General features: G+C 36.5%; 2 protein-coding genes across 2 annotated transcripts in view; one reads left to right on the top strand and one right to left on the bottom strand.

The window, feature by feature from the left end:
- Window positions 1-319: 319 nt before the first annotated feature.
- rbfox3b (RNA binding fox-1 homolog 3b) overlaps window positions 320-25,312 on the top strand; it is a 211,082-nt gene continuing 186,089 nt past the window's right edge. Inside the window, exon 1 of the mRNA XM_081370428.1 lies at window positions 320-336. The gene's annotated coding sequence lies outside the window, so the exon portion shown is untranslated. The remainder of the gene's footprint in view (window positions 337-25,312) is intronic.
- On the bottom strand, window positions 2,177-4,771 carry LOC308692285 (uncharacterized protein). The gene is made up of 4 exons (XM_081368140.1): window positions 4,576-4,771; window positions 4,236-4,372; window positions 3,206-3,370; window positions 2,177-3,134 (listed from the first exon to the last, which is right to left on the bottom strand). Exons 1-4 carry the CDS (start codon window positions 4,689-4,691, stop codon window positions 2,458-2,460), a joined length of 1,095 nt encoding a protein of 364 aa, XP_081224266.1. The 5' UTR covers window positions 4,692-4,771; the 3' UTR covers window positions 2,177-2,457.

The raw sequence follows: 25,312 nt of genomic DNA, 5'->3' as shown, positions 1-25,312 counted from the left end.
ACGTGTTTTAATGTTTTTAAAAGAAGTCTGTTTCCTGATCACCAAGGCAGAAATACAGTAAAAAAACACATTTTCAGCATCATTACTCCAGTCTTCAGTGTCACATGATCCTTCAGAAATCATTTCTGATTATTATCAATGTTGAAAACAATTGTGCTGCTTCATATTTACCAGAACACAGTGAATCAAACGTTCTTGGTGGAACATGAAAATGTTCCTCAAGTCAAGGCCTTTTTTGTGTTTACGAGAGCTTTATTTTGAAGGGCAGGGGGATTGAAAGGCATGTGACAGGTGTCGATGTGGCATGTGATTTGCTGTCAGGTGACCGGCGGTCTGGTAAGTGTGGTTGTTCATACTGATAAGGAGGCCATGCTGATTCCTCGCTGTGCTTTGTGTTGTTTGGTGTTTTGTCTATTAATAAGTAACTTAGTGTTGGTTGATTCACTGACAGTTTTAATCTAAAACTAAACAGAGAGAGAGAGAGAGAGAGAGAGAGAGAGAGAGAGAGAGAGAGAGAGAGAGAAGAGAGAGAGAGGGAGAGAGCGAGAGCGAGAGCGAGAGAGAGAGAGAGAGAGAGAGAGAGAGAGAGAGAGAAGAGAGAGAGAGAGAGCGAGAGCGAGAGAGAGAAAGAGAGAGAGAGAGAGAGAGAGAGATGAACCCACTTTGTTGTTGGTTTTATAATGCTGTAAAAAATCAATTCTATATAGGCCTGTACTGCAGGAGTTGTTTTAAACCATCTGAAGATTTGTTACCGTTTGTTCTTCTTCTTCTGTTTGTATTCAGAAATATATTGTCTAGATTAAATAACTCTGCTTTTTCTGGTGAAAGAAGCAGTGATTTATTGTCCAGCTTGATCCTGAAATGTGAGTGAATGTGTTTTCTGTTTGGCGACGTGAAAGCACTTTTATCTCCTTCATTCTCTGAACAGGCAGAGGAACATTTGTAAGATAACCAGTGCGTTTCTACGATAAAGTTTAATGAGTTTTTTCAGCTTCTGGTTCATGTGTCAGTAACCGCAGGTCGTCCACAGACGCTGAAGATCTGTCTGCAGGACTCTGGAGAAGATAAGACCACACGCGCGAGCCCATTTCAGATAATCTTGTGCTTTGCAGTTTGAATATCTCATCATGAAATTGCAGTAAAACAGTATAAAAGAGAACATAATCAAGGTCTACCCAAGCCCAGTTCTACGCGGTTAAAGTTCCCTCAGTTGATAATGTAATAATATATTGGAGAAACAGATTTGGCTAACGCTCCAGTTTGCATTTGTGTTTGCGCTCTGGAGAGAGTCAAAGGTTTCTGTTTACAACGTGTTTTTGTAGCGTTGAGCAATGAAGCCAATCACAGACATGTCAGTTAATCTTCCGACCAATCAGAGGTGATTAAGTTTGTTAGAATCCACTCAAAACGTTCTGTACGCTTGCGAATCCTCTTATTATAACGTCCCAATTCTCGTACTTGTGCACTATTCTATGACGTTTTGTAGTATAAATAGAGCAAATAGTGTGTTCACACTGAAAATTACAAATCCTCTTTAAATACCCGGTTGATGTACTTAATTAACCGAAAAAAAAACGAAATGTTGGACACTTCGGCTGCGTCCAAAAACGTAGGCAGTGACTTGTTGCCTAGTTCAGGCAATGACTTTGGAGGCTTGAAGGTATGTCACGAAACTGATTTCAGACAGATTTCTGTTGCCGCGTAACGGTTTAATGATCTACTGCAAAATAGAGCGAGCTTTGGTGATAACTAAACCAATATTTAATTACTATAATAGTAATTCCTGTGACTATTGTAGTAAATAGTCATCAAAAGTGGAAAACATTGGTCAAAAACGTACATTTACACACAAAACTGTCCACCAACCACAACTTTCAAACGCCATCTTTCTTTTTTAGCTTAACTGTCATGAATAGAAGTTATGCACTAAATATAGATAGCATCTAAAATCATTTACATTTAAAGCAAATAAAATACTGCTATTTTCACTTTATATTTTTATTTATATATATATATATATATTGTGGATTTATTCAGGTTATGTTGTGAATGGTAAAAGAATATTTCAAACTGTCTAGTATTTGAATGTGTTTTATATTTCCACTTTTTGAACAATATGAGGTGCCGACTTCTGCACTTTAAAAATGCAAATAAGCTTCAGTTAAAAACAAAAATTAATTAATTGCAGTCTTTATAGTCTTTATTGTATGAACTTTACAGAAAAATCCAAACAATCATCTGCTATCACAAGACACAAGGTAAAAAATATGATTTTTTTTATGTACTTTGTACAAAACATTGCAAAACTATTCTTTGTCACATAAACAAAAAATATAATGGCACTTGTGCAACATCAAAACATAGTTATACTGTACATATAACACACATTACAGTTTCTCTTAAGATCTCCAAATAAGTTACATACACAACATTTGCACAACTTTAAATGACAAACGATTACAATTTGTCCAGCAATTTTGTCATCAGAGTCTCGAACCCCTGCTGAGCAGACCTCAGTTGTGCTAGAGTCTCCTCATGGCGCCGCTGACATGCTTCTTCCGAGTCCTGCAAAAACTGCATCAGTTCACAATCCACTCTTTGACGCTTTAGAGGTGGTGTCGATGGGGAAGTTGGCGATGCCGTGGTCAATGCAGTGTCACTGCTACACTGTCCTAATGCTTCAGGTCTGCGTACCTTTAAACCAACTGATGTCCCGACGACAGGAAAAACCACTTCTTGCTGCCTTTCCAGAAGGGCGTCCATTTCCGAATAAAACTTGAAACGGATACTCCCCTTCTCTCTAGGTTTATTACTATCTTTTATTTTTTTGTAGGCCTCTATAAGTGTATTCCACTTCCTGGCCACCTTGTCAGGACAAAAAGACTGCAAGAAATGGCTGGACAATTTATCCGCAGCATCTCTCCACAGATGCTTTTTACTGCGCATTGCAGATTTAAGCCGTGCGTTCAGCTCTTCCAGAGTTTTCGGGAGACCCTCACCTTCTCTCTCGATGTGCTGCCGCATAAGGTTGATCAAAAACAAAGTTTGCTCTTTGTTGAAGCCATCATTTGCTGGCAGTGGAATGAGTGATGGTAATGTGTTGGATGCAGCATCACTGTTCTCCTGTTGGCTTTCTAAAATACGGGAAAAAAGCAACAGGTTAGCAAACACAACATTACTACCAATGTAATTATTGTTAGCTAACCTTTTATGGTATGCAAGTCTTCAGCTTCAACCATGTTTATCATGATTGTCATGTCCTCATTCAAGTAGTATGTGGTGGGATCTGCTGCCGTCTGGTACAAGGGACCGGTGAATGCAGTGCTCCTCTCCGGATCCATGAACATGTTCACGTTGTTGTCCAAATATACTAGAAAAATGCAAACACTGTTAAAAGGATAGGCTTTTTTGTCATAATTTACTCACTCTCATGTTGTTCCAGACCTTTATGAGCTAATTTCTTCTGTTGAACACAAAATAAGACATTTTGAAGAATGTTGGTAACCAAACTGTTGATGGACCCCATTGACTTTCATAGTATTTTTTTTTTCCTACTATGGAAGTCAATGGGCGCTGTCAAGTGTTTGGTTAACAACATTCTTCGAAATATCTTTTTTTGTGTATGTGTTCAGCCGAAGAAAGAAACTCATTCAGGTTTGGAACAACATGAGAGTGAGAAAGTAATGACAAAATTTTCATTTTTGGGTGAACTTTCCCTTTAACATCACATCTGTAATGCTTTGGGTTAGTTCATTCACTAGTTTAATATGAATAAACATGAACAAACAACTCTCCGTGTTCAAAAAGTAATTTACAGATAAACTGTGAACAATTTCAAAACCTCAATTTATCGGCCTATAAACAGATAATAATACTTCGACAGTCAGAACCGACTCATTCGCTTCTTTCTGAGTCGGTTCTTTTTTATTCATTTATTTCGAACCGGTTCTTTGATTCACTAACCCGTCTGGACCATACAGTATATAAACGGCCTGGACATGCTTATTGGCTCTGCGTAAGGAGCGTGCTTGCGTCATCAACCCAGAACTAGTTCGATTCAGTTCGAAAAACTATTAGTTTTGAAGTCGAACGAATACCTATTCTGCACAGAAAATGCCTAAACATTATCATGCCCACAGACAGAGTTTGTATAGTAAGTTACTCTGTGCACCACTGAGTTTGAGACACAGACAAACAGAAGCGCTAATAAACATTATATTCCTAGTTTCACTTACTGTTGAGGCGCTGAGCAGCCATTTTGCTTTCTGAAGTCGGGGATGTTGTTGTTTCTGTGGTTTCTCCGAGTTCCCCATCAGCCCCATTCTTCAGGATCAGTCGCTGTGTTGATCGCAACACAGAGGATATCAGTACCCTAAGTCAGAGAAAAGCTGTATTTAAGTAAAGAATACAGTCATAATACAGTTACTAATTTAAAGGCTACAATATGACATTTATATCTCATGTTGCAGACTAAAATTTAATCGGAATTATTAAAGCGAGCCCCCACCCTTTGAGTGCTGGTTACAAAACGACCGATTAAAATGCCGTTTTGAAATACACCGAAAAACAGCCCACCTTCTGCGTCTCCTTTCTTCTTCCGTGATGTTTTTTACGTGGACTTCGTATTTGTTCTGTAGCTGTTTATATTGCGAAACTGGAAGCACAACAAAGGTTTCCTTGGACGCCTCCATGTTGGTTTTTCCGACTTGCGTTCCTTCAACTCGAGGGTGACGTAATTCCCAGCTACGACTTCCTACTTCCGAGATCAATGTAGTGCAGCATTAACCCCTTCACACCTGAATTTTGTCTACTGAGAAATTTTTTAATCTACTTGATACTTGTTCTTCTCCAGTGTTGAAATTAATCTTTAAAAAAAAAATAATAATAATAATAATAATTTTTTATTAGATTTTTTTTATGTTACAACACAATTGAATAAACATATATATATATATATATATATATATATATATATATATATATATATATATATATATATATATATTTTTTTTTTTTAACACAGTGAACTATATAGATACAGATACAGTTATAAAACATACTGTAACAATGAGCACTGCAATATGAATGTAGAAAAAAGGTAAGATAAAGTCTAAAAAACTCGTCTGATTCTTTTTGCTGGTTGCAAAAACTGACTGACAGTTAATGGTCACAACATAATAATTAATAAACATTAATGTTCATAAAAAATTAACATTACAATTTCTCTGTATTTTAGCTTTGGAATGCTTTTTTAAAAAAATAAACTGGCACACAACTAACATTAAACATAAAAAAAAGGTTTCTAAAAATCTAAAAGATTTCAAATTAACTTTGAATATTATCATTTGATACTATTACGATTATAATAGGTGCAAGTTGATAAATGCGACCATAAAATAAAAAAAATAAAAGGTAAAGAGTGTGTTTACTTCTCTTGTCTAGTCAGTTAGCCATGCCTGTCTTTTGTGATGATTGAGGCCTAGTCCACAATGACACAGGTATTTTTATAACCGGAGTTTTTCCTCCTGCGTTTAAAAAAAAAAATCCGGTCCACACATGCTCAGTTTAAAAGAAATCTCCGCCTACATTAAAATGCAAAAACACGCTATCAAGCGCTGTCAAGAGCATGCCAAACCAGCAGGCGGCGATATAACCCTAATCGTAAAGCCACGTTGGCCAATCAGAAGCCAGAATCAGAAGCAAAAAACACGTTTTTCTGTCTACACGACAACACTGCAACCGGCGTTTCTGAAAATCCTCACCCTGGCAGGGGTTTTCAAAAATGTTCGGTTTCAGTGACCTGATACTTCGTTTTCGTGTGGACGTACGGCCGAACCGTGTAAAAAATGCCACGGTTATAAAAATGCCTGAATCTCAATCAGTTTGAGTTCTGGGTCACGTCTTCATTGTGATTGGTTGATCAGGGACCAATTAGTGACCTGGCAAAACTCAACTCATATTATAAAAGCTTATCATTTTATTGGTTTACACACACACACACACACACACACACACACACACACACACACACTCGCAAAATGTGATGTCCATTCTATTGGACGAAGTAAAGGAGTTTCTGAAGTAGCCTATGTAAATGTTATTTATAGCTTATTAAATGCACAGACTATTCTGTATGGATTGAATTCCTTTACAGTCTTGAACATTTGTCAACATATGCAGGATACAACAGAGCTGCAGGATACTGTATCCCACAGCACAATGCTCTTGACTTGACTTTAGTTTCCAGTGTGACTAATTATCAGCTATAATTTGTACCATCTTTTTGTGACCGGTGCCCAAATTTTAGCATGCTATTGTTTGAGATGTTTATTTGGAATGTGTTGTAGGTCACTTTGGGTAAAAGTGTCTCATTAATGCATAAAAGTGTTGCATCAATTATGTACTTTCACCTGCAAAGAAGATTGAAATTGTATTTTGCTTAAAGCCTACACTGTAAAAAAAAAAAATTGTACGGTAAAATCCGGCAGGTGTGGTTGCCAGAACTTGACTGTAAAAAGTACGGTAGCAACATTTTAGGTTTTACAGACTTAACTTAAATCGGTGGGAAAATTAACATTATATCAGATAGTAAATATATATATTTTTTTACTGTAAATTGAAGTACTATATCTGTTTTGTACCATTGTAATACACTACCAATAACCAACCACAGTGGTGATGAGAGTCATGATGAATCATAGCCCATCACAAGCAGCTTTTCCACAAGAAATATAATACAAAAACTCTTATAGAAGCTTCACAGTGCCATTCACACAAACACTAAACACCATCATGGTAAAATGTTGCATGTTTAAAAATGCAATAAACATTCATTTAACAACATTAAATGTATCATAAAACCCTAATGTACATAACTGATTAGAAAAAAATGATGAACTATGAAGAAACATTATTTCAACAAAAATACATCAAATGTAAAGTGTCACGCAGGGAATTGTGGGAATGCCAATTTATAGTTTTTCACTGTAAATTATACATTGACTTGACTTTCTCACTTCCAAAAACTGTAAATTTAACAGTAATTTACTGTAAAACTACATTAAATGTACGGTTAGATCTATCACAGTTATTCACCGTATATATGGAAACTTTCTGTTAACCAATTAACAGTTTTTCACCATTTTTTACAGTCTTTTACCGTTAAAATCACCGTTCTTTTTTTACAGTGTATTTTTAAATACTTTTAGATTTGTATTTGTATTGATTTGTCCCCCTTGTTTTATTTTATTTTATTTTAAGAGAGGTTTTCCTAAAAATGTATATAGATTTTACTTACATTTTATTATATTTTAACCTTTCTTGCCATGAAAATAGGCTTGCGTTAAACCACAAACAATAATCCAATTCTGTGTTCTCTCGATTCATAAATCTCTTAACTTTTGGCGGCCGATCACGCAAAAAGTAGATTAGTAGTTAAAATCATGGTTGATTTTTCTTCTGGTTCACTTCAGAAAGGAAAGTCAAGTTGAGCGATTAGCATTGTGGTATACAGCTATTATTTACCAGGTGGTCAGCGATTCATATTATTTTGAAGTTTCCCCGGGCGCCGCCATTGGCTATCAGACCATCACCTGCTGTTAGCTTCCCATTGACCCCCATTCATTTTGGCGTCACTTTGACAGCGAATAACTTTACATCTGAGGCGTTTAAAGACTCCATTTGTCCATTATTTATTTCTAAAGAAACACGAAAATGTATAAAAGGCTCCATTACCTTGTATCTTACGTTATGGCCCTGTATAAACAGTTTTTGTAAAAGTAGGCTAACGATTGCGTCATACCCACGCGACTCTCTGTCGCACAGTAGAGAATTACCGTATGGACAGGAGGAGAAGCTCGCGGGCAATCAGGAGGACGTGGAGGCAAAATGACAGAATAATTAATCAGAATACTTAGCAAAAGTTGCTCCTGCTCCTATCTCATAGACACCTCCTACTCACGCTCTCCGTCTCTGCAAGTTTCGGAAGGGAATAATTCAGATTTCTCTTGGCAGAGCTACTAGAAGACAGACGGGTTGCTCACGTCACATCTACGTCGTCAAGCTCAGTTTGAGTCTGCGCAGTACGCTCGACCATCAGGAAGTGATTGCCTCTAATTGACTTCAATTGTCTCCATTTAATCCAATGGGGTCGCTGTGTCCAGTTTATATACTGTCTATGTTATTTACATGACAATTGAAGTCGGCATAAACAGGATGCTGCGCTAGTCTTTTCTTCTCTATTGTGATGTATATACGAGTGAAATGGCTTCTGGAACAAGAACAGATGTAGGGCGGGGCTTGATTTTGTCTGTGAGGAATTGATTGGATGATTGTGGATTGCTATTGGCTGATCTCATGTGATTGACAGGTTGCCCCGCCCTTGTCATCAGAGAAGAGATGAACTGCAAGAGGGAGGGGAAATTATTGTGATTAAAGATTACGACGGCACAACAAATAAAAAAATAATGATGAGCAACAATGAATTATTTCCATAAAAATAAGAATAGTTGTTTTGATTTCATAGTGACTTTAAGCACATTTCCTTCCAGTTCTGGCTGTAATAATATTCTGTTCCTGCGAGTGAAGTAGAGTAACGTCAGAAGTTTGAGGAATAATGTGGGAATCATCTGTCGCTGTAGACACATGACAGAACGACTGCAGAAACGTGTGGGAGTTTCACCTCACACCTTCACGCAGACTCCTGTGGGATGCTGAGGATGAGACGTTTGCGCTGCAGGTGTAGCTTTAGTGAGGGATAAGGGATCTGGACTGACACAACGGAGTTGACTTTCTATCAACTTTATATCACAGAATGTGAGCTGTAAACTTGACTGTAACCTGAACCTCTGTGCCCACGAGCAAAGTTAAAGAATTTAAAGAATCTGTATTTATTCCCATAACACAAACCCAGACCTGAAAAATTTGTTAACATGACTTTCATGCATTATTGCCATTAGATGACATGGGTTAACCCTTTTTAAGTATAATCGAATTGGCTGTACAAGTAATTTCTATTTCTAATTTCTAAAACACACTAAATTAAATTTTAAATTTAGTTAAACCCTAAATTTTGTGTCATTAAGGTTTGGGACGCCATGAACGCATATGTACGCTAAATAATGTACATTTTAACAGGTGCATATTTAAAAAAACTCCCAGTTTTTGTTTCATTTTGCTTTACAGTAACCAATCACATAGGTGTGTGTCGATTACACTATCATTCTTGACTGCACTGAGTCCGAAGATCCTACAATTCTCAGTTCACTCTGGCAAATCTAAGACTTTTTGATGCGAACTTAAAACTTGTGTCTTGTGTGTGCTTCACTTAACCCTTTGAATAGGCATGCAGAAGTCACTTTCAACTCTTTAGTCACTGTATTCCCAGAAGATCACAGCGACATGTTTCCGTCTCGTGAACGAGAGTGTGTGAATGCTGATTCTAATGAAATATGAGTTGGATGCTCTGCTTGCCGTTCTTAAATTATTCATAATGACTCGATGTCTGAGTGTTCAGGTCAATGGACAGAGTAACGTGCGTCTCACAATTACGCCGGTTGTGTTTCTGATGAAACTCGTCTCTGCTCGCAGTCTTCATCACTCTTCCGTTTGATGGCCTGTGCTAAATATATCTCTGCCTTTGCTTCTATAGTATAAGTGTTTCTCTGTCTCTCAGTGGGTCTGACAGCTGTTTCCTGTCGTGTGTGTGTGTCTCGAATCGATCAATGATCCGGTCACCTGTGGCGATCTGTGACAGAAAACACAGCAGAGAGCGAGAGGAAGATGGACGGTAACGAAGGGAAAGAGACCGAAGAGGTTGCAGTAACCAAACATCTACTGTTTTTTTTATTACCAAGTTTGAAAAACTCTGTTGGATAATCTGCAATGCGTTCTGTCATTCTGACAGATAAAGTATCTGCTCTCTTAGAAACATCCCACAGTCAAGTGATTAGAACTCTTAATGAGTTTTTAATTCATCTTTTTGAGTTGTTTTCTAGTAAATATCTCAAAATCCTTGAGAAAAAACGTAGGCGTATACTTGAGAAGCAACACTGCATGAGTTATAAGGCTTGTTTCAAGGTGATTTTAATGTCACTGACATACTAGACATTTTTTAATGGCCTTAATGGCTAACTAATTTGAGTTAAAGTTTTAGTATTTTTGAAATTTGCATTAATGTCTATATAGTTTTTAATCATGTTTATTTAAGTTTTAGTTATTTTAGTAGGGTCGACATCAAGTTGAACTAAATTAAAACGCTGCTTTTGCAACTAGTTGAAATAACTTAATTTTTACAAATATTTTATATCATTACATTTCAGGTAACTTTGAAACTCTACACCCTTATTGCCTCATTTAGTATACGCGGTTCTATGAATATGCAAATGAGCCCCGCCTCCACTCACTCACAGCAGCTCAGAGATCCACTCGTTGACGATCACACGTTGATCTGATTGGTTATAAGGTAGTTTGTGACGTCAGAAACACCAGCGATTTCAAACCGGTCTTTGGTTCACTGCAGTTTTAAGCAGAAAATACTCAGCAATGGTGATGACTTATGAATTTACACATGGTTTGTCTGAAAGCATATTAAAAACACCACATAGACAAATAAACAACATTAAAAGCTGTATTTTCACTTTAAGATTATTGGGATCTTTGACTTTTGATTGCAGACTTTTGTATCTTGGCAAACCTGAGCGCAGTTTTAGACATTGTTGAGATCTCCTGTGTAACTCTTAAATCGTTCAAAGTAGGTGTTGATATGTAAATGTGGGCTGTCATATGTTAATGAAGTTCAAAACAAGCAAGTAAAATCTTTATTTTGACCAGTCCATGCTGTTTCTCCTCCTTGTCCAGTTGAACAGGCCAAGGTCGGACTGTCTGATCACTCTTCCTTTATCTGTTTTCCTTTTCTCAATTCCACAGAGGTTTCATAGGTAAAGGTTTGCCTTTACGAAAGACAAATAAAGGTGAAATAAAAAAGAGACTGGAGTGATTGAACGAGACGCGGAGGTCAGAGAAGAGAGACAGACGCCTTTCCTCGCGCTTCCGATACGGTAATGATGCCGAGTTTGAGTTGCCGCTTTGAACACGCAGACTTACCCCTCGCACACTAAAGCACACGCTGCTCCAGAGAGAGAAACAGAAGAAGAAGGAGAGAGAGAGAGAGAGAGAGAGAGAGAGAGAGAGAGAGAGAGAGAGAGAGAGAAAGAGAGAGAGAGAGAGAGAGAGAGAGAGAGAGAGAGAGAGAGAGAGAGAGAGAGAGAAAGAGAAAGTATGAAAGGGAAAGATGTAGAGCTGTGGGCTCCCCGGGGACCCCTGGAGAACAGGCTTCATCCTTCACACGAGTCAGATTCAGTCACTATGGAAACCCCTCGTTATTTCATTTGCTGGAAGATGCCGCCACCGCAGTCGATGAGTGTGTGTGGAGGGAAACACTGATGTGGACCAATCGGACCCTCGTCCTGATTAAACCCAGAGCAGATGTTTCTCAGAGGGCTTTCGCGCGGGACACTTTCAGTCATTACGCCTTTGTGGTGCTCAGTGTTGGGAAAGCAACTTTGAAACGACTTCCTCATGTTCCTATTGTCAACATTATTAGTTCTCATGTACAGTTATGCTCTGCTCTAAAATATTTTGTTGGAGAAATTGGGTCAACGTCATATTTGCTGAATGAAATCCAATACTTGTTTCTTCCTAATTTTGGGGTGCTGATTCCAAAAATAGTGTTGTTTTGCTCTAGAAAAATATAATTTATTATTCGTAGCGTTTTTGCTTTTTGATAACCAGTGTGTAGTGAAGACGTCTTGTATTATCCTTTAAAAACTGACAGAAAAACATGATTCTTGTCTTCCTCGGAGCCGGGTTACAACTGTCTGTTTAATTCTCAGTTGATTTTTACATGCATGACATTATTTTATGCCTAATCCTGATTTGCAGGTTAGAATTTTGACCAGTAATAGTCAAACATGACCAAATGTTTTTTTGTGGGTTTGTCTGTGGGTGTTTTACATCAGCGACAGAAAAAGACTTGCATTTATATGAAGTTTTTTAAAATTAAAAGGAGTATTTGAACATATTTTTCCACTTTGCAAATTGTAAATTTAATTTTTTGACATTTGACTGCTTTCGTTAATTTGATAAGTGTATGATACACACATCATTTGAAAAATATTCATCCTTATTTTGTGAAAAATGATGTGATGGAAAGCTATAAATAACATTTTTGAACTTGGCATCATGAAATTAGCTAATTTACCAGTTTTTTTGCAAATCAGCAGAATTATTTTTTTCAAGATGCTGTTTCAATAATAGCATGGATTAATTTGTATTTGGACATTTAGAAGTTTTCTCAAAAAAAAAAGGTCTAGTTCACAACGTGTGTACGCACATTAATTTTTCTTAACCTCACAATGATAATGAATTAGAAGTGTCCTAATTGAGTGACTGCATGCTCAACTTATCAATTTGCATAAACCACACCCACTCTCCATATAAGGGCTTTCTTCATAACCTTACAGCCTTAGCTGTGCTCTCCTCTGAAATATTTTGTTGGCTAGAAATTGGATCTCATTTTCATATTTGGACGCACAATATAGAAATTCTCGCCTAAATTCACGTGTTTGTCCTAACTTAACCTCGTTCTAGTTTTAATATGCACATCTGTATACGATGAAATCTCACAGCTCAAACTGTAACTCTGCTTTTCTTACTCTTTCACATTTGATGGAATAAATTTAAGATAAATTTAAATATATGTATACAATTTAATCTTAACACAACTATACGGACATCCAGAGTATGTGATTTTTGCGTATGTGTGGTTTCAGTTGCATATGAAGACTTCAGATGTAAAAGCCTCTAAGTGCTATCTGAAATTTTCTTCTAGAATGATCATTTTTATCAAGCTCGTATATATAAGTTCAGTAATTTCACTTAAATGGCAATGAAAATTACCTATGAATTTTTTGTAAATGAAGATATAACCACATGCTTAGTGAATGAGACCCATTGTTCTTTTGTAAATGCATTTTTTAAAAACTTGTATCCAGTAATCCATGCAATCTATAAGGTCATGGTAAGGTTGTGGAAGTTCACCACTGTGGGAACCCTGTGTTTGCTCCTCCTCACCTTGAAAAGCAGCAAAACAAACTCTTCCTCCGGCTTAGTTACCGCGGTGAAATAAGGTAAAGCTCAGATCTCACTGTTCTGTCAAGTATCAGCAGATTAAAACAGCAAACGCAGAAACCTGTGCGTCTGCTTCTGCTTTCAGTTGAAGGTGCGAGTTTGTTTAGAAAGTTTGAGACATTGTCAGCCTTGTGCTTCTTAAAACTCTTCCAAACGTTTCATGTCAAAGAAAATATGAAAGTGTTTTTAGTGCTGAAATAATGGTTTTATCTGACAGCTGGTGAAATAATTTCAGCAAAACACAGAAGTTCCCCTCAAAACTCGGCCTATCAGTTTATATGTAAAAAAAAAGAAATATGGGTTACTCCTTAATTTAATTGTCCACTTTAGACTAATTAAACTATAAGAAACTTTGCAACTTACTCTCACTGCATTGGACTATCAGGTAGGATTGATAAGATGGCATGCAGTTGAGAAGTTACTTATTGTTAGTAGTTATAGTCTGTTGAGTGTTGAAGTGTTATCAGATATTAAGCAGACAGTCTACTAATACTCTAATGAGAGTTAGTTGACATGTAGTTGCAAAATTGCTCAATATTTAGTAGTGTCTAAAGTGGACCATCAAAATAAATTGTTACTGAAATATGCCTTTAGTTTACTTTAAAAAAAATAATAATTTAGAGGCAGATCATTTTAATTTATTAATAAAAAGGTATTCATCTTTTCCAGCCCTCATTGAGAACCACTATAAACTATAGTCTCTCCTGATCAGGCGGATCAGATCGGTGTGTGTTTTCCTAAGGAAAGCTCTCGGGATGACAGATAGTTGCGTTGCTCCTGAGGGATTTCACATGTAAACACTAAGCGTCTGAGCCGTTCACAACTTCCCCTCCGTTTATTCGGCTTCTGTGATTTCACTGTGCCAGACTGCTAATGAGTTACACTAGGGAGGAGTGTGTGTGTGTGTGTGTGTGTGTGTGTGTGTGCGTGTGTGCAGGTGTTTGGTCTTCAATCTGCACAGTGCGAACCCATCCCAGGAGGCTAAGATACATATCAGTACAGTACACTATACTTCTAAAATGTAGACATTGTATGTACAGCACTTCGACATACATGCGTGTATATTTTGTTACCAGAAAGATAGTGTATGTATAACTTTAAAAATGTAGAAGTTAGAAAAATTTACACATTCACTACTGTTCAAAGATTTGGGGTCGGTAAGATTTAAAAAATATTTTTGAAAGTAGTCTCATGCATTTATTTGATTCAAAATACAGTAAAAAAAGTGATATTGTGAAATAATATTACAATTTACAATAACAATTTTATGTGTGAATATGTTAAAGGGGGCATGACATGAATATCAGAAATCAAAACTTGCCTTGATCTTTTGACAAATAAGAGTCTTTAAAACATCCTGCAAGTTTCATATCTTAAAACATCCTCCTCATTATAAACAAAGCATTTATTTAAGCAAGCTCTAAAAACACCTTGTTCTTCTGATATTGCGGGATCTGTGATATTGTAACATGGGCAAACACATTTGCATATGACTGCCTCCAGAGCAAGACACTGACCAATAGTTATAAATCATCGCATCATAGGCCCCGCCCACTGGCGTTCAGGCGCTTAAAGACTGACATTTGCCTAGACTGGATGTGAACGTCCCGTCAAAAGCAAATAAATCCATTATAATCATAGTTGCTGTCTACACTGAGACATTATACAGATGTGTGTTCAGTTTTTGATACACTCCATGCGGTTGAGTCTGTCGGCAACAGGGCAAATGGAAGAGTGAAAGAACGTTCGCTTTGTCCTGTTGAAACAGCTGGTTTGCATCTCTGTACAGACTTCAGAAGGATCCCAGCGTCGGAAACAAGTGGATGTTTTTTTAATGGCGTCCCGGATCATGTCAGAGGATTATATGTTTGTTCGGAGCATTTTGTTTTGTAACTGAGACACAGTTAGACCGTTCGCAAAGAAAAGTCATGTAGCCTTTTTTTATCCCACAAAAAAGTCCTGAAGTAAATGAGTGAAACAATATAACATTACACTGTAGCCTAAATGTGTACTTGAGTCCGCATGATAGTTAAATACACATACAAAGTGATAGTCAATCATTTTATCCCTTAAAACTCCCCTTTGATCACCAAAATGACATATTTAAGTGTTTTATCCTTGATTTTTTTTTCTTCATGCCTTAAAATAGCTTGAATGTAACTTGACACCCTTGCCTCATTTAGTATTCACAGTTCTATGAATATGCAAATGAGCCCCGCCTCCACTCACTCACAGCAGCTCAGAGATCCACTGTTGACGATCACATGTTGATCTGATTGGTTACAAGGTAGTTTGTGACGTCAGAAACACCAGTGACTTTCGGTTCACTGCAGTTTTAAGGACAAAATACTCAGCAATGGTGTTGACATGAATTTGCACATGGTTTGTTTTAAAAAGCATATTAAAAACAACAATAAAAAAACATTAAAAGCTTGATTTTGACCACAGCGGGACTTTAAAAGTTGCATCAAGATATTAAACACATTTGCCTTTAAAAGGGTATTTGTCATATAGAAATTCTTCATTCATGATTTAATGTTAAATGAACAGTATATAGGAAATTGGAAATGTCTCTTGAACTCATTCATGTCCGTCGCTTAAAGCCCGGTGGCCGTTAAGTGAACTGCAGCCAGCAGTAACAGCTCGTGCACCAGAGACTGAACGTGTTTCAAGGCCTGTTTTACTCACAGCAAATATATTTTTTTCGTCCTTCCTTAGAAGTAAACAGAAGCTGGAAATACATTTTCAGGGATAATGAGCATCCCGACACCGTCCACGCTGCCGTGAGCGACGTTATATTTGCGCGCTTATTTCCCGATGCCAAAATAAACACACAACAAAAATGACAGCGGTGAGGAAACAGCTGTTCAGAAAGCATCTGATCATGGCGATGTAGATATGTTTTGAGCTCCTCGATTCACCGGCATCATGTCGACAGATGAGGTAATTAAAATTACATAGTTTGATTATAAAGTATAGCCTATTTCAAAGTCAATATAGATCTGGCAATTTGAGACCACAGTTTATATTAATCCTTTCTTTGCATGACACATTAGAATCAATGTACAGAATAGCATCACTTTAGCATTATCCTGAACATTGTGAGCATTCATTTCATGTGTCCTTGAACGGAAGAGGCTCTCGACATAATGTTTTGATTTTCCCGGCAAAACCGACCCATAAAAATCGGCTTTCATAGACAACAAAGGAAGTCGGGGAAGGTCTTGTTTTGTTACAAGCTGTTCTCACATTGAAAATAAAAAGGCGATTAATAAATTATTTCATATAGAACCTTTAAGTTATAAATGGAGTTTTGTTGTGTGTTCGAGATAAACTGCAAAGCTCAGTCTCTAAATTTGGCAAAGTAAACTTGACCAGATCCTCTCAGTTTGTCAGTCTAGAAGTTTAAATGCAGCTATTCACTATTCATTAAGTTACCTTGATAATTTGTGAGTTGTCTTGATAAAACATTGTTCAATTGTTCATGTTTAATTTCTGTTTTGATTTTAGTTCAGATATCTTGTCTGGAGATCAATATATTTGTAACTATTTCTGGTATAAAAAATATATAAGTATAAGTTTTTAACAAATTCAGTGTTTTAATACAGTAGGGGAGACCGAGGATGGAAGTAATACTTTTTGTTTGAGCATCAGCAACTCAGTGGTTGTTTCTGGCAGATCTCTCAAAATTGGATACACGGTAGCCACATTTGTCTACTACAAATATTAGGCTACTCACTTGAAGATGTTAAACACAATCACAGATAATGTGAGTTAATGTCAAACACAAAGAGTTCCATTGTTACAAGTTACAACCTATAACTATTGGGGTGAGTTGTAACACTAGCTGGGAATAGATATAACAGTAATTTGCTGAAATAATACCCACACACCATCCAATTTATACAATAATGTCACTAAAGAACAAAAAATAATTTTAAATAATAATACTTTTTTAAAATAGAAAATAGTTTAAACTGACGAAAACATTGTATTGTATTTCTTTTTAGACTTTAAATTAAACACTAAAACAACTGCCGTGTGTGTTTGTGTGAGTGTTCGTGTATGTGTGTTCATGTGAATGTGTGTGTGTGTGTGTGTGTGTGCACTGTATTCCTGTCACAAGGATTCAGTCACTAGCTATGTTGCCAACCAACCACCTATTTTAATGTGAATTTAATTTAATAATAAAAATAATCAAATGTAATATATTGGCTAGATTGTTGTAGACCCTGCTTAAGCCTTGTGTGAATCATGTGTAATGTAGTAGCGTGTGATGATAAGATGAGCGTGCGCGCGTGTGTGTGTGTGACGGTATTCTCCTCCCACTCTCTCTCTCTCGTCTCTCTCTCGCTCCATCACTCTCTCTGCTGGTGTTCCTCATCTGTAGCTGGTGGATCACTGGAGCCGTGTGTGTGTTGTGTTGTGGAGGAGCGTGTGCTGATCGCTCAGGATCGTGAGCGTCTGTGTGAGTATTCACTTCTGCAGTCAGTGTGTGTACTAGAGACCGACAGTTCAAGTGTGTCAGAGTTCCTGGACAGCTGTGTTCTAAATCTCTATTCTATTCTATTCTATTCTATTCTATTCTATTCTATTCTATTCTATTCTATTCTATTCTATTCTATTCTATTCTATTCTATTCTGCTTTAGGTGTATTTCCTACTGGTCACTGTTTGTGATGCTTTTTGGTATTGTTGTATGTCACCAGTAAAGTACTTTGAATGGAGAGAGAATGGATGATGGTATTGTTTAGGGAAGCATTTACTCTCTCTCTCTGTGTGTGTGTGTGTGTGTGTGTGTGTGTGTGTGGTCATTAGTTGAACTCTTCAGTAGTGTTTCTCTTTCAGAACAACATGTTTATTCATACTGCTGTTTGTTTGTGTGCGCAACAGAAGATTCATTACAGGCTTTGCTTTCTGACTCACAGAATGACTTTATGATTCACACTTTTGTTTGATGCTCATGTCTTTGATTAGTGGTGCTTGTTGCGTCGGGTCATGCTAGTAGATTTGAACAAGCCTGTAAAAACAAACCTGAGCATTAAATGTCAGTGTGTAACTCGCCCTTGGTTGAGGATAGGTGTGTTTTCACTTTAATAAAGCGTCTGAAGTCATGCTCAGTTTCTCAGGCTGTAAGTGGAGTCCAACCCTTTAAATGCAGCTAGCTAATGAATATTAATCAAGTTCCCTTAATTAGTGAGATGGAGCTGTGCTCACGTTTTATTTCTGTTTCTGTTTCATTTTGGATGCTTTAGCTGGAGCTCATTATATTTTAACTCTTTTTATTTTTGTTATAAAAATTTATAGAACGGGTTTTCCCAAAAAGTTTCAATGCTTTTGTTTTCTTCTTGTGGCTAAATTTGAACTTTTGGGTAATTATAATTAATTATTTATTTCAAGTTGATATTTAAGGTGCTTATTGTAGTTCACAATACAATTCAAATAATAGATTTATCATTAAGAAAATGAAGGCTATTTTATGTCCTGTAAGATTATTTTATTTTATTTTATTTTTGTGGTGAATAATATATTTAGTGTTAAGAAAATTAAGGCTATTTTATGTCCTTTAAGATTATTTTATTTTATTTTATTTTATTTTATTTTATTTTATTTTATTTTATTTTATTTTATTTTATTTTATTTAATTTTTGGGGTGAATAATATATATTAAGCATTAAGAAAATTAAGGCTATTTTATGTCCTTTAAGGTTTATTTTATTTTATTTTATTTTATTTATTTTATTTTATTTTTTATTAATTTTAGCATTAAGAAAATGAAGGCTATTTTATGTCCTTTAAGGTTTATTTTATTTTATTTTATTTTATTTTATTTTTGTGGTGAATAATATATTTAGCATTAAGACAATTAAGGCTATTTTATGTCCTTTAAGGTTTATTTTATTTTATTTTATTATTATTTTTTATTAATATTTTATTTTATTTTATTTTATTTTTGTGGTGAAATAAGACCTGGAAATATTTTCACGAGACAAAGTTTTTTTTTTATAGTGTTTTCCCATGTCCTTGTATTAAACGCCTATTTCGAGAGGCTGGTAAGTACAGTGTTTGTGATGTTTCCAGTACGGTGGTGTTGTAGTTCCCTCAGCAGTTGTCAGTGATGTCTCTGTGAACACAACCACAGATGGCACTTTGTCATGTTGTAACGTTTGGGCTTTGAGTAAACCGCCGCTGTACTCTTCACACACGCTCCTGTGAGGTGTTGTTGATGATGCAACAGCCCTTCAGAATTCGGCGAGTAAAACAGGATGCAAAAGAAAGGTACATGATACTAGTCGCAGGAGCTTAAACCCCCTGAGCCGCTGTACGCCGCTAAATCTACTCCACTTTCATTTGTCAGAGAGGAGAGAGAGAGAGAGAGAGAGAGAGAGAGAGAGAGAGAGAGAGAGAGAGAGAGAGAGAGAGAGAGAGAGAGAGAGAGAGAGAGAGAGAGAGAGAGAGAGAGAGAGAGAGAGAGAGAGAGAGAGAGAGAGAGAGAGAGAGAGAGAGAGCATTTGGAGTGATGCGGAGGGAATGGCGTGGGTGTAGCGGGGAAGATAACTGTCATCGCAGCGCACGCCGCTCGCCTATACACAGTTTTGTGACAGTAAGTGTCAGTTTTTAGAGAGGAAAGTGTACAGGCTGTTCTCGTCTCAGACGTGTGGTCCCATCACTGTCTTATGAGATCTGGAAGGTTGTTCCGCTCTACATCAAACGCTCGTGTCCAAGGAAACAATGCGAGGCTCACTGGGAGGAACGAAGGTCACGGCAATCCAAACATGGCTGCGTCCCAAATCACATACTCCTGCTACACAGTGAAAGTGTGTACTTCAGTTGTGATGGAATACTTTTGACAGCATGTTCAAGCACATGCACTAGAAACCAGGCTGGATCTCGGACTTTAAATGAGCAATGTTGACTCTATTTACTTCTCAAAACATGTTCCAAGTCTTTATGTGAACAAATCATCAGTGTTATTATAAATTAAATTTTGTCTTCATAATTTTAGACCAAAACTGTTTCAATTGGAAATAAGGCACAATTAAAAAAAAAAAAAAATTTTTTTCTACAACTTAGTCAGTTGAAAAGATCTATTACAAACTTCTTTTAAGCGCAAGGGGTTATGAGTAAAAATTAAAACAAAGCAACACAATATTAGTCCATGCATGCATTCAAGAATCTTAATTTTAGTTCAAATGCATGCTTGCATGGGTAATATTAGTCTAATTGCATGCTTGCCTGATGGTAAATTTTAGTCCAAATTGAATGCTTGGTGGGTGGGTAATATTAGACTAAATGCATGCATGCATGATGGGTAAAAATGAATCCAAATACAAGCATGCATGATGGGTCAAATTAATCCAAACGCATGCATGCATAATGGTTGACATTAGTCCAAATGGATGCATGATGCATGCTTCAAAAATCCACCAAATAGTACATGCAAGCACTTTTGAGACAATTTTCAAAGCATGCTGATTTGGGCTGAGCTCATTCTTCCTCTGCATACAACATAAGGTGTCTGTGAATTTGGATGCTGCCTGTGTGTTCTCGGTGTGTATTGAGTGTTGACTGATGGGTAATTCCCATTAATGATCCCACAAGAGCAGCATAAGTGTTAGTGAAGTGTACACACAAATAAAGTGAAGAAATTTTGCTATTTATTTATCACATAAACCTGGTTGCAACATCCTCAAAGTTAATTTTGGAATATTTAAGCTGAAAGCGCTCTTTGTTCGTGAATTTCATCAACTACCACACGCGTCTCAGAGTTAGCGCTACTGACTAGCATGCTAACACACTCACTTAGCGGCTCGGACGGGCCGTTAATCACACGTAGGTGCCACATGGCACGTGCCCAAGGAAAGCTGGTAAAGATAAAGATCAGATGTGTGTGTGTGTGCACAGTGCTGACGGGGAAGTGTGCAGGAAGCGCGCTGGACGTCTGGCGGCGGGAATCAATCTGTGTGTTCAGGCTGCTGGCGCGGGTATTGCTTTCGCGATATGATCTCGGACGTCCATATTTTAGAGGTCGCGGCAGAGAAAGACGACAAGGGCAGCAAAACCCCTGACCGCTCATTTCTACACGTTTACTGGAAAAACGATCCTGCTGCAAGGGATTGTAGGATCTGATGGTGACATCACGGTTGTGTGTTTTTAACTAAGGCTCATTCACACCAAGGACTATTACTATAACAATAACGATAAAAATATAGTTTTAATTTATCATACAACATATCAATAATTACAACGATATTGTTGGAATCACTTTCACATAATTTGTTTTTAGCGGTATGAGCAATATGAACATTGACAGATCATTCTATTGCTCTGTCTGTCTGTCTGTCGATCAATCATTTGTTTGTTCATTCGCTGTAAAAAAAGAGTTGCTGCCTTAAATTTTTAAGTACAATCAATTTAGATGTCTTTTCAACTTGAATTACATTAAACTTACTTGAGTTGAAATGAGTTGAATCTTGTATAACAAAAAAGTTGAAAATGACTTAAAATGTAGTGACTTAGGGTTCTATTTTTCTATCATTCTAATGTGTTATCGTTCTGATGTTCTATCAATCTATGGATTGTTCTGTCATTCTATTGTTCATTCTATCTATCTGTCCGTCCATCCATCCATCCATCTATCCATCCATCTATCCGTCTATCCGTCTGTCCCTCTGTCCCTCTATCTATCTATCTATCTATCTATCTATCTATCTATCTATCTATCTATCTATCTATCTATCTATCTATCTATCTATCTATCTATCTATCTATCTATCTATCTATCTATCTATCTATCTATCTATCTATCTATCTATCTATCTATCTATCTATCTATCTATCTATCTATCTATCTATCTATCTATCTATCTATCTATCATTCTGTCTGTCTGTCTATCATTCTGCTATTCATTCTATCTATTAGGGGTGGAAATTGGCGAAAATGTGACGATTCTATAGTAGTGCGATATTTGGGCCACGATTCAATATTATTGCGATTCTTAACATATTGCGATACAGCAAGTATTGCGATTCGATTCTGCGATATATTGCGATTCATGTCCCCTATATTACTCAAAGGCATTGCAAAAAATGATGAAAATAAGACTGCTCAACTCACTTCAAATGTCACATTTAATTCTGTGAACATTATCTTCTACACATTAACTGAAGTGCAAAAACTTCAGCTTGTCCTTGAACATTCAGGACACAGGACCTTATTACAGGACAGGACGCAATTATTCTCTGAATACGAGACCTCACATGAATGGTGAGCTCCCAGCACATAACTTAAAATTATTTAAATACAATAGAGTAACATAAAGCAGACATAATTGAGTAACGTAAACCTGAGAATAATAATAAATAAGAGTAACTTAGAGCTTCAATCAAATTGAGAAAATAAACAAAAATGTGTAGGCTACTGCTAGAGTCCAATCCTGTTGGCTACAAGGTCATCAACCAAAATTCATTTGGGAATATTGGCACTTTTGTTTAGAAAATGGAGTTGGTCAACATGCCCACACTTTGGATTTGAAAGAAGACGGAGCGTCGTGTAACCGGTTGTGATGGTGAAGCCATTTTCAGTTGAATTAGCTGTTGAATGCACGACGACAAAGCACCGCAACAAGCGCCACCTTGTGGATGTAATACGCAAGTGTAAATTATCAGAGTAAACTCGAGAAAACCAATGGAGAAAACCCGAAAGTAAAACAGATCATTTTATAATTAAATTTTGCAATACTTTGCGCTACTGTATCGATATAATTGCGTGCGCAAAATATCGCGATACTGAAGAATTGATTTTTCCCCCACCACTACTATCTATCTATTGTTCTGTTTTGCGTTTGTTGTTTTGCTATCGTTCTATCTATCTTTCTATGTATCGTTCACTTATCCATCCATCCATCCATCCATCCATCCATCCATCCATCCATCCATCCATCCATCCATCCATCCATCCATCCATCCATCCATCCATCCATCCATCCATCCATCCATCCATCCATCCATCCATCCATCCATCCATCCATCCATCCATCCATCCATCCATCCATCCATCCATCCATCCATCCATCTATCTATCTATCATCTATCTATCTATCTATCTATCTATCTATCTATCTATCTATCTATCTATCTATCTATCTATCTATCTATCTATCTATCTATCTATCTATCTATCTATCTATCTATTGTTCATTCTGTTTTGTCCCCATCTATCCATCTGTATCGTTACATCGTTCTGTCTTATCATTCTCGTTCTGTGTATAAATTAATACATAATTCTATCGTTTTATGTATTAATTCATGGTTCTATCTATCGTTCTGTTTCATTTTATTGTTCTATGTATCGTTCGTTCTGTTGTTTATTCTATATATCGTTTGTTCTTTCGTTTGTTCTAAGTATTGTTCATTCTCTATATCACTCAATGGTTCTGTCCGTCTCTCTCTCTCTCTCTCTCTCTCTCTCTCTCTCTCTCTCTCTCTCTCTCTCTCTCTCTCTCTCTCTCTCTCTCTCTCTCTCTCTCTCTCTCTCTCTCTCTCTCTCTCTCTCTCTCTCTCTCTCTCTCTCTCTCTCTCTCTCTCTCTCTCTCTCTCTGTCGTGGAGTGTTTGGCGGCGTTTATAGACTGGCAGTAGACAGTCCAAAACATGCAGAAACACACGCTCATGTTTGCGCTGACAGATTGTCTGGCCATATGTGTGAGTAACAGACAGCGAGGAGAGGTGTTGACAGTCAGATCTGGTTGTGATCAGACGTGTTGCTGGGAATTTGACTGATTTATTTATAAATACTAAAGGCTGGCCAGATCATTCCTCCATCTGTACAGCCTGCGTTTCATTTCTCTTTTATTATCTCATCTCATCCTGTGTTCTTGAGTGGGTTTGAGTCTTTACATTAACACTTCTGTACATCAGAGCAGAACTCGTCCCAGTAAACATCTGGCATGATGCCGAACGTGTTTATTGTTTTCTCTTATAAGTCCAATTATGGTGTTAGTCAAAATGTTATTACGCATTTGCATGCTCTCTGACTCTTCGAATTAAGCAGGTGGTTTTGCTACTGTACCTATAAGACTTTTCTGAAGCTGTAAATAAAACAGATTATTGGAGTATGTTCTCCAAAATACTATTTCAGGCTTTTACTTCAAAATTTGAATGCAGTGTGTTACTTGCTGTTTCTTTGCAATTAATTGTGCATTGCAATTTCTGAGTGAAAATTATGTATACACCATTGTTTGCATGCAAATAGCATGATTTGTTTAGTAATTGTAGGTGTTTGTACATAAGTGTGCATTTTCATAGATACTGAAATGTACATTATTAACAGAATCTAAACAAGCATTTTACACATGAATGACTCTCTGAATCATTTTAGGTTCATGGAATATGGAATTTAGACAATTAATAGGCTAATCTTACTATATTTATTCAATGCCAAATGACATGAACTTTTAAAATGTCATTAAATACATAAATTGTCATGATTGATCAGTTTTAGCTTTCTGTGGCACAAATGTGGCTAAAAATGGCAAATGCACCATGAAATGATCACAAACGTACTGCATTAAATATCTTTATATTATAACAATTAGAGCTGTGAAATTATTGTGATTAATCCCATCCAAAATAAAAGTTTGTTTACATAATTTATGCCTGTGTACTGTGTATAATTATTTTCTATATATAAATATGCACACATGCATAGGCTATGTATTTAAGAAAAATGTGTTATTTATATATAAAATACTTTATAAATTTATATATTTATATACAATATAAATTACATATAAATAGGCTATACATGCAAATATTTCTTAAATATATACATGCATGTGTGTGTATGTATATATAGAAAATAATTATACAGTACACACGTATATATTATGTAATCAAACAAACTTTTATTTTGGATGCGATTAATCATTTCACAGCCCTAATAAAAATATATTTGTAATATAAAAGATAGTTTTGAAGCTGTGCATTCATATTTTTGTACATCCATGCAAAACTGATTTATTTTGGTGTTAAAGAGTGTGTTTTCTGAGCATAAACGACATCAATAATGCAAACAAACTCAACCTCATTCCATACCAAACCTTTATGACATTCTTTCTATTTATTC

Source organism: Scardinius erythrophthalmus (assembly GCF_964197995.2).
Source record: "Scardinius erythrophthalmus genome assembly, chromosome: 1".
Taxonomy (NCBI): Eukaryota; Metazoa; Chordata; class Actinopteri; order Cypriniformes; family Leuciscidae; genus Scardinius; species Scardinius erythrophthalmus.
The sequence above is the reverse complement of the archived record's forward strand: the minus strand, read 5'-3'. Positions and strand labels throughout refer to the sequence as shown.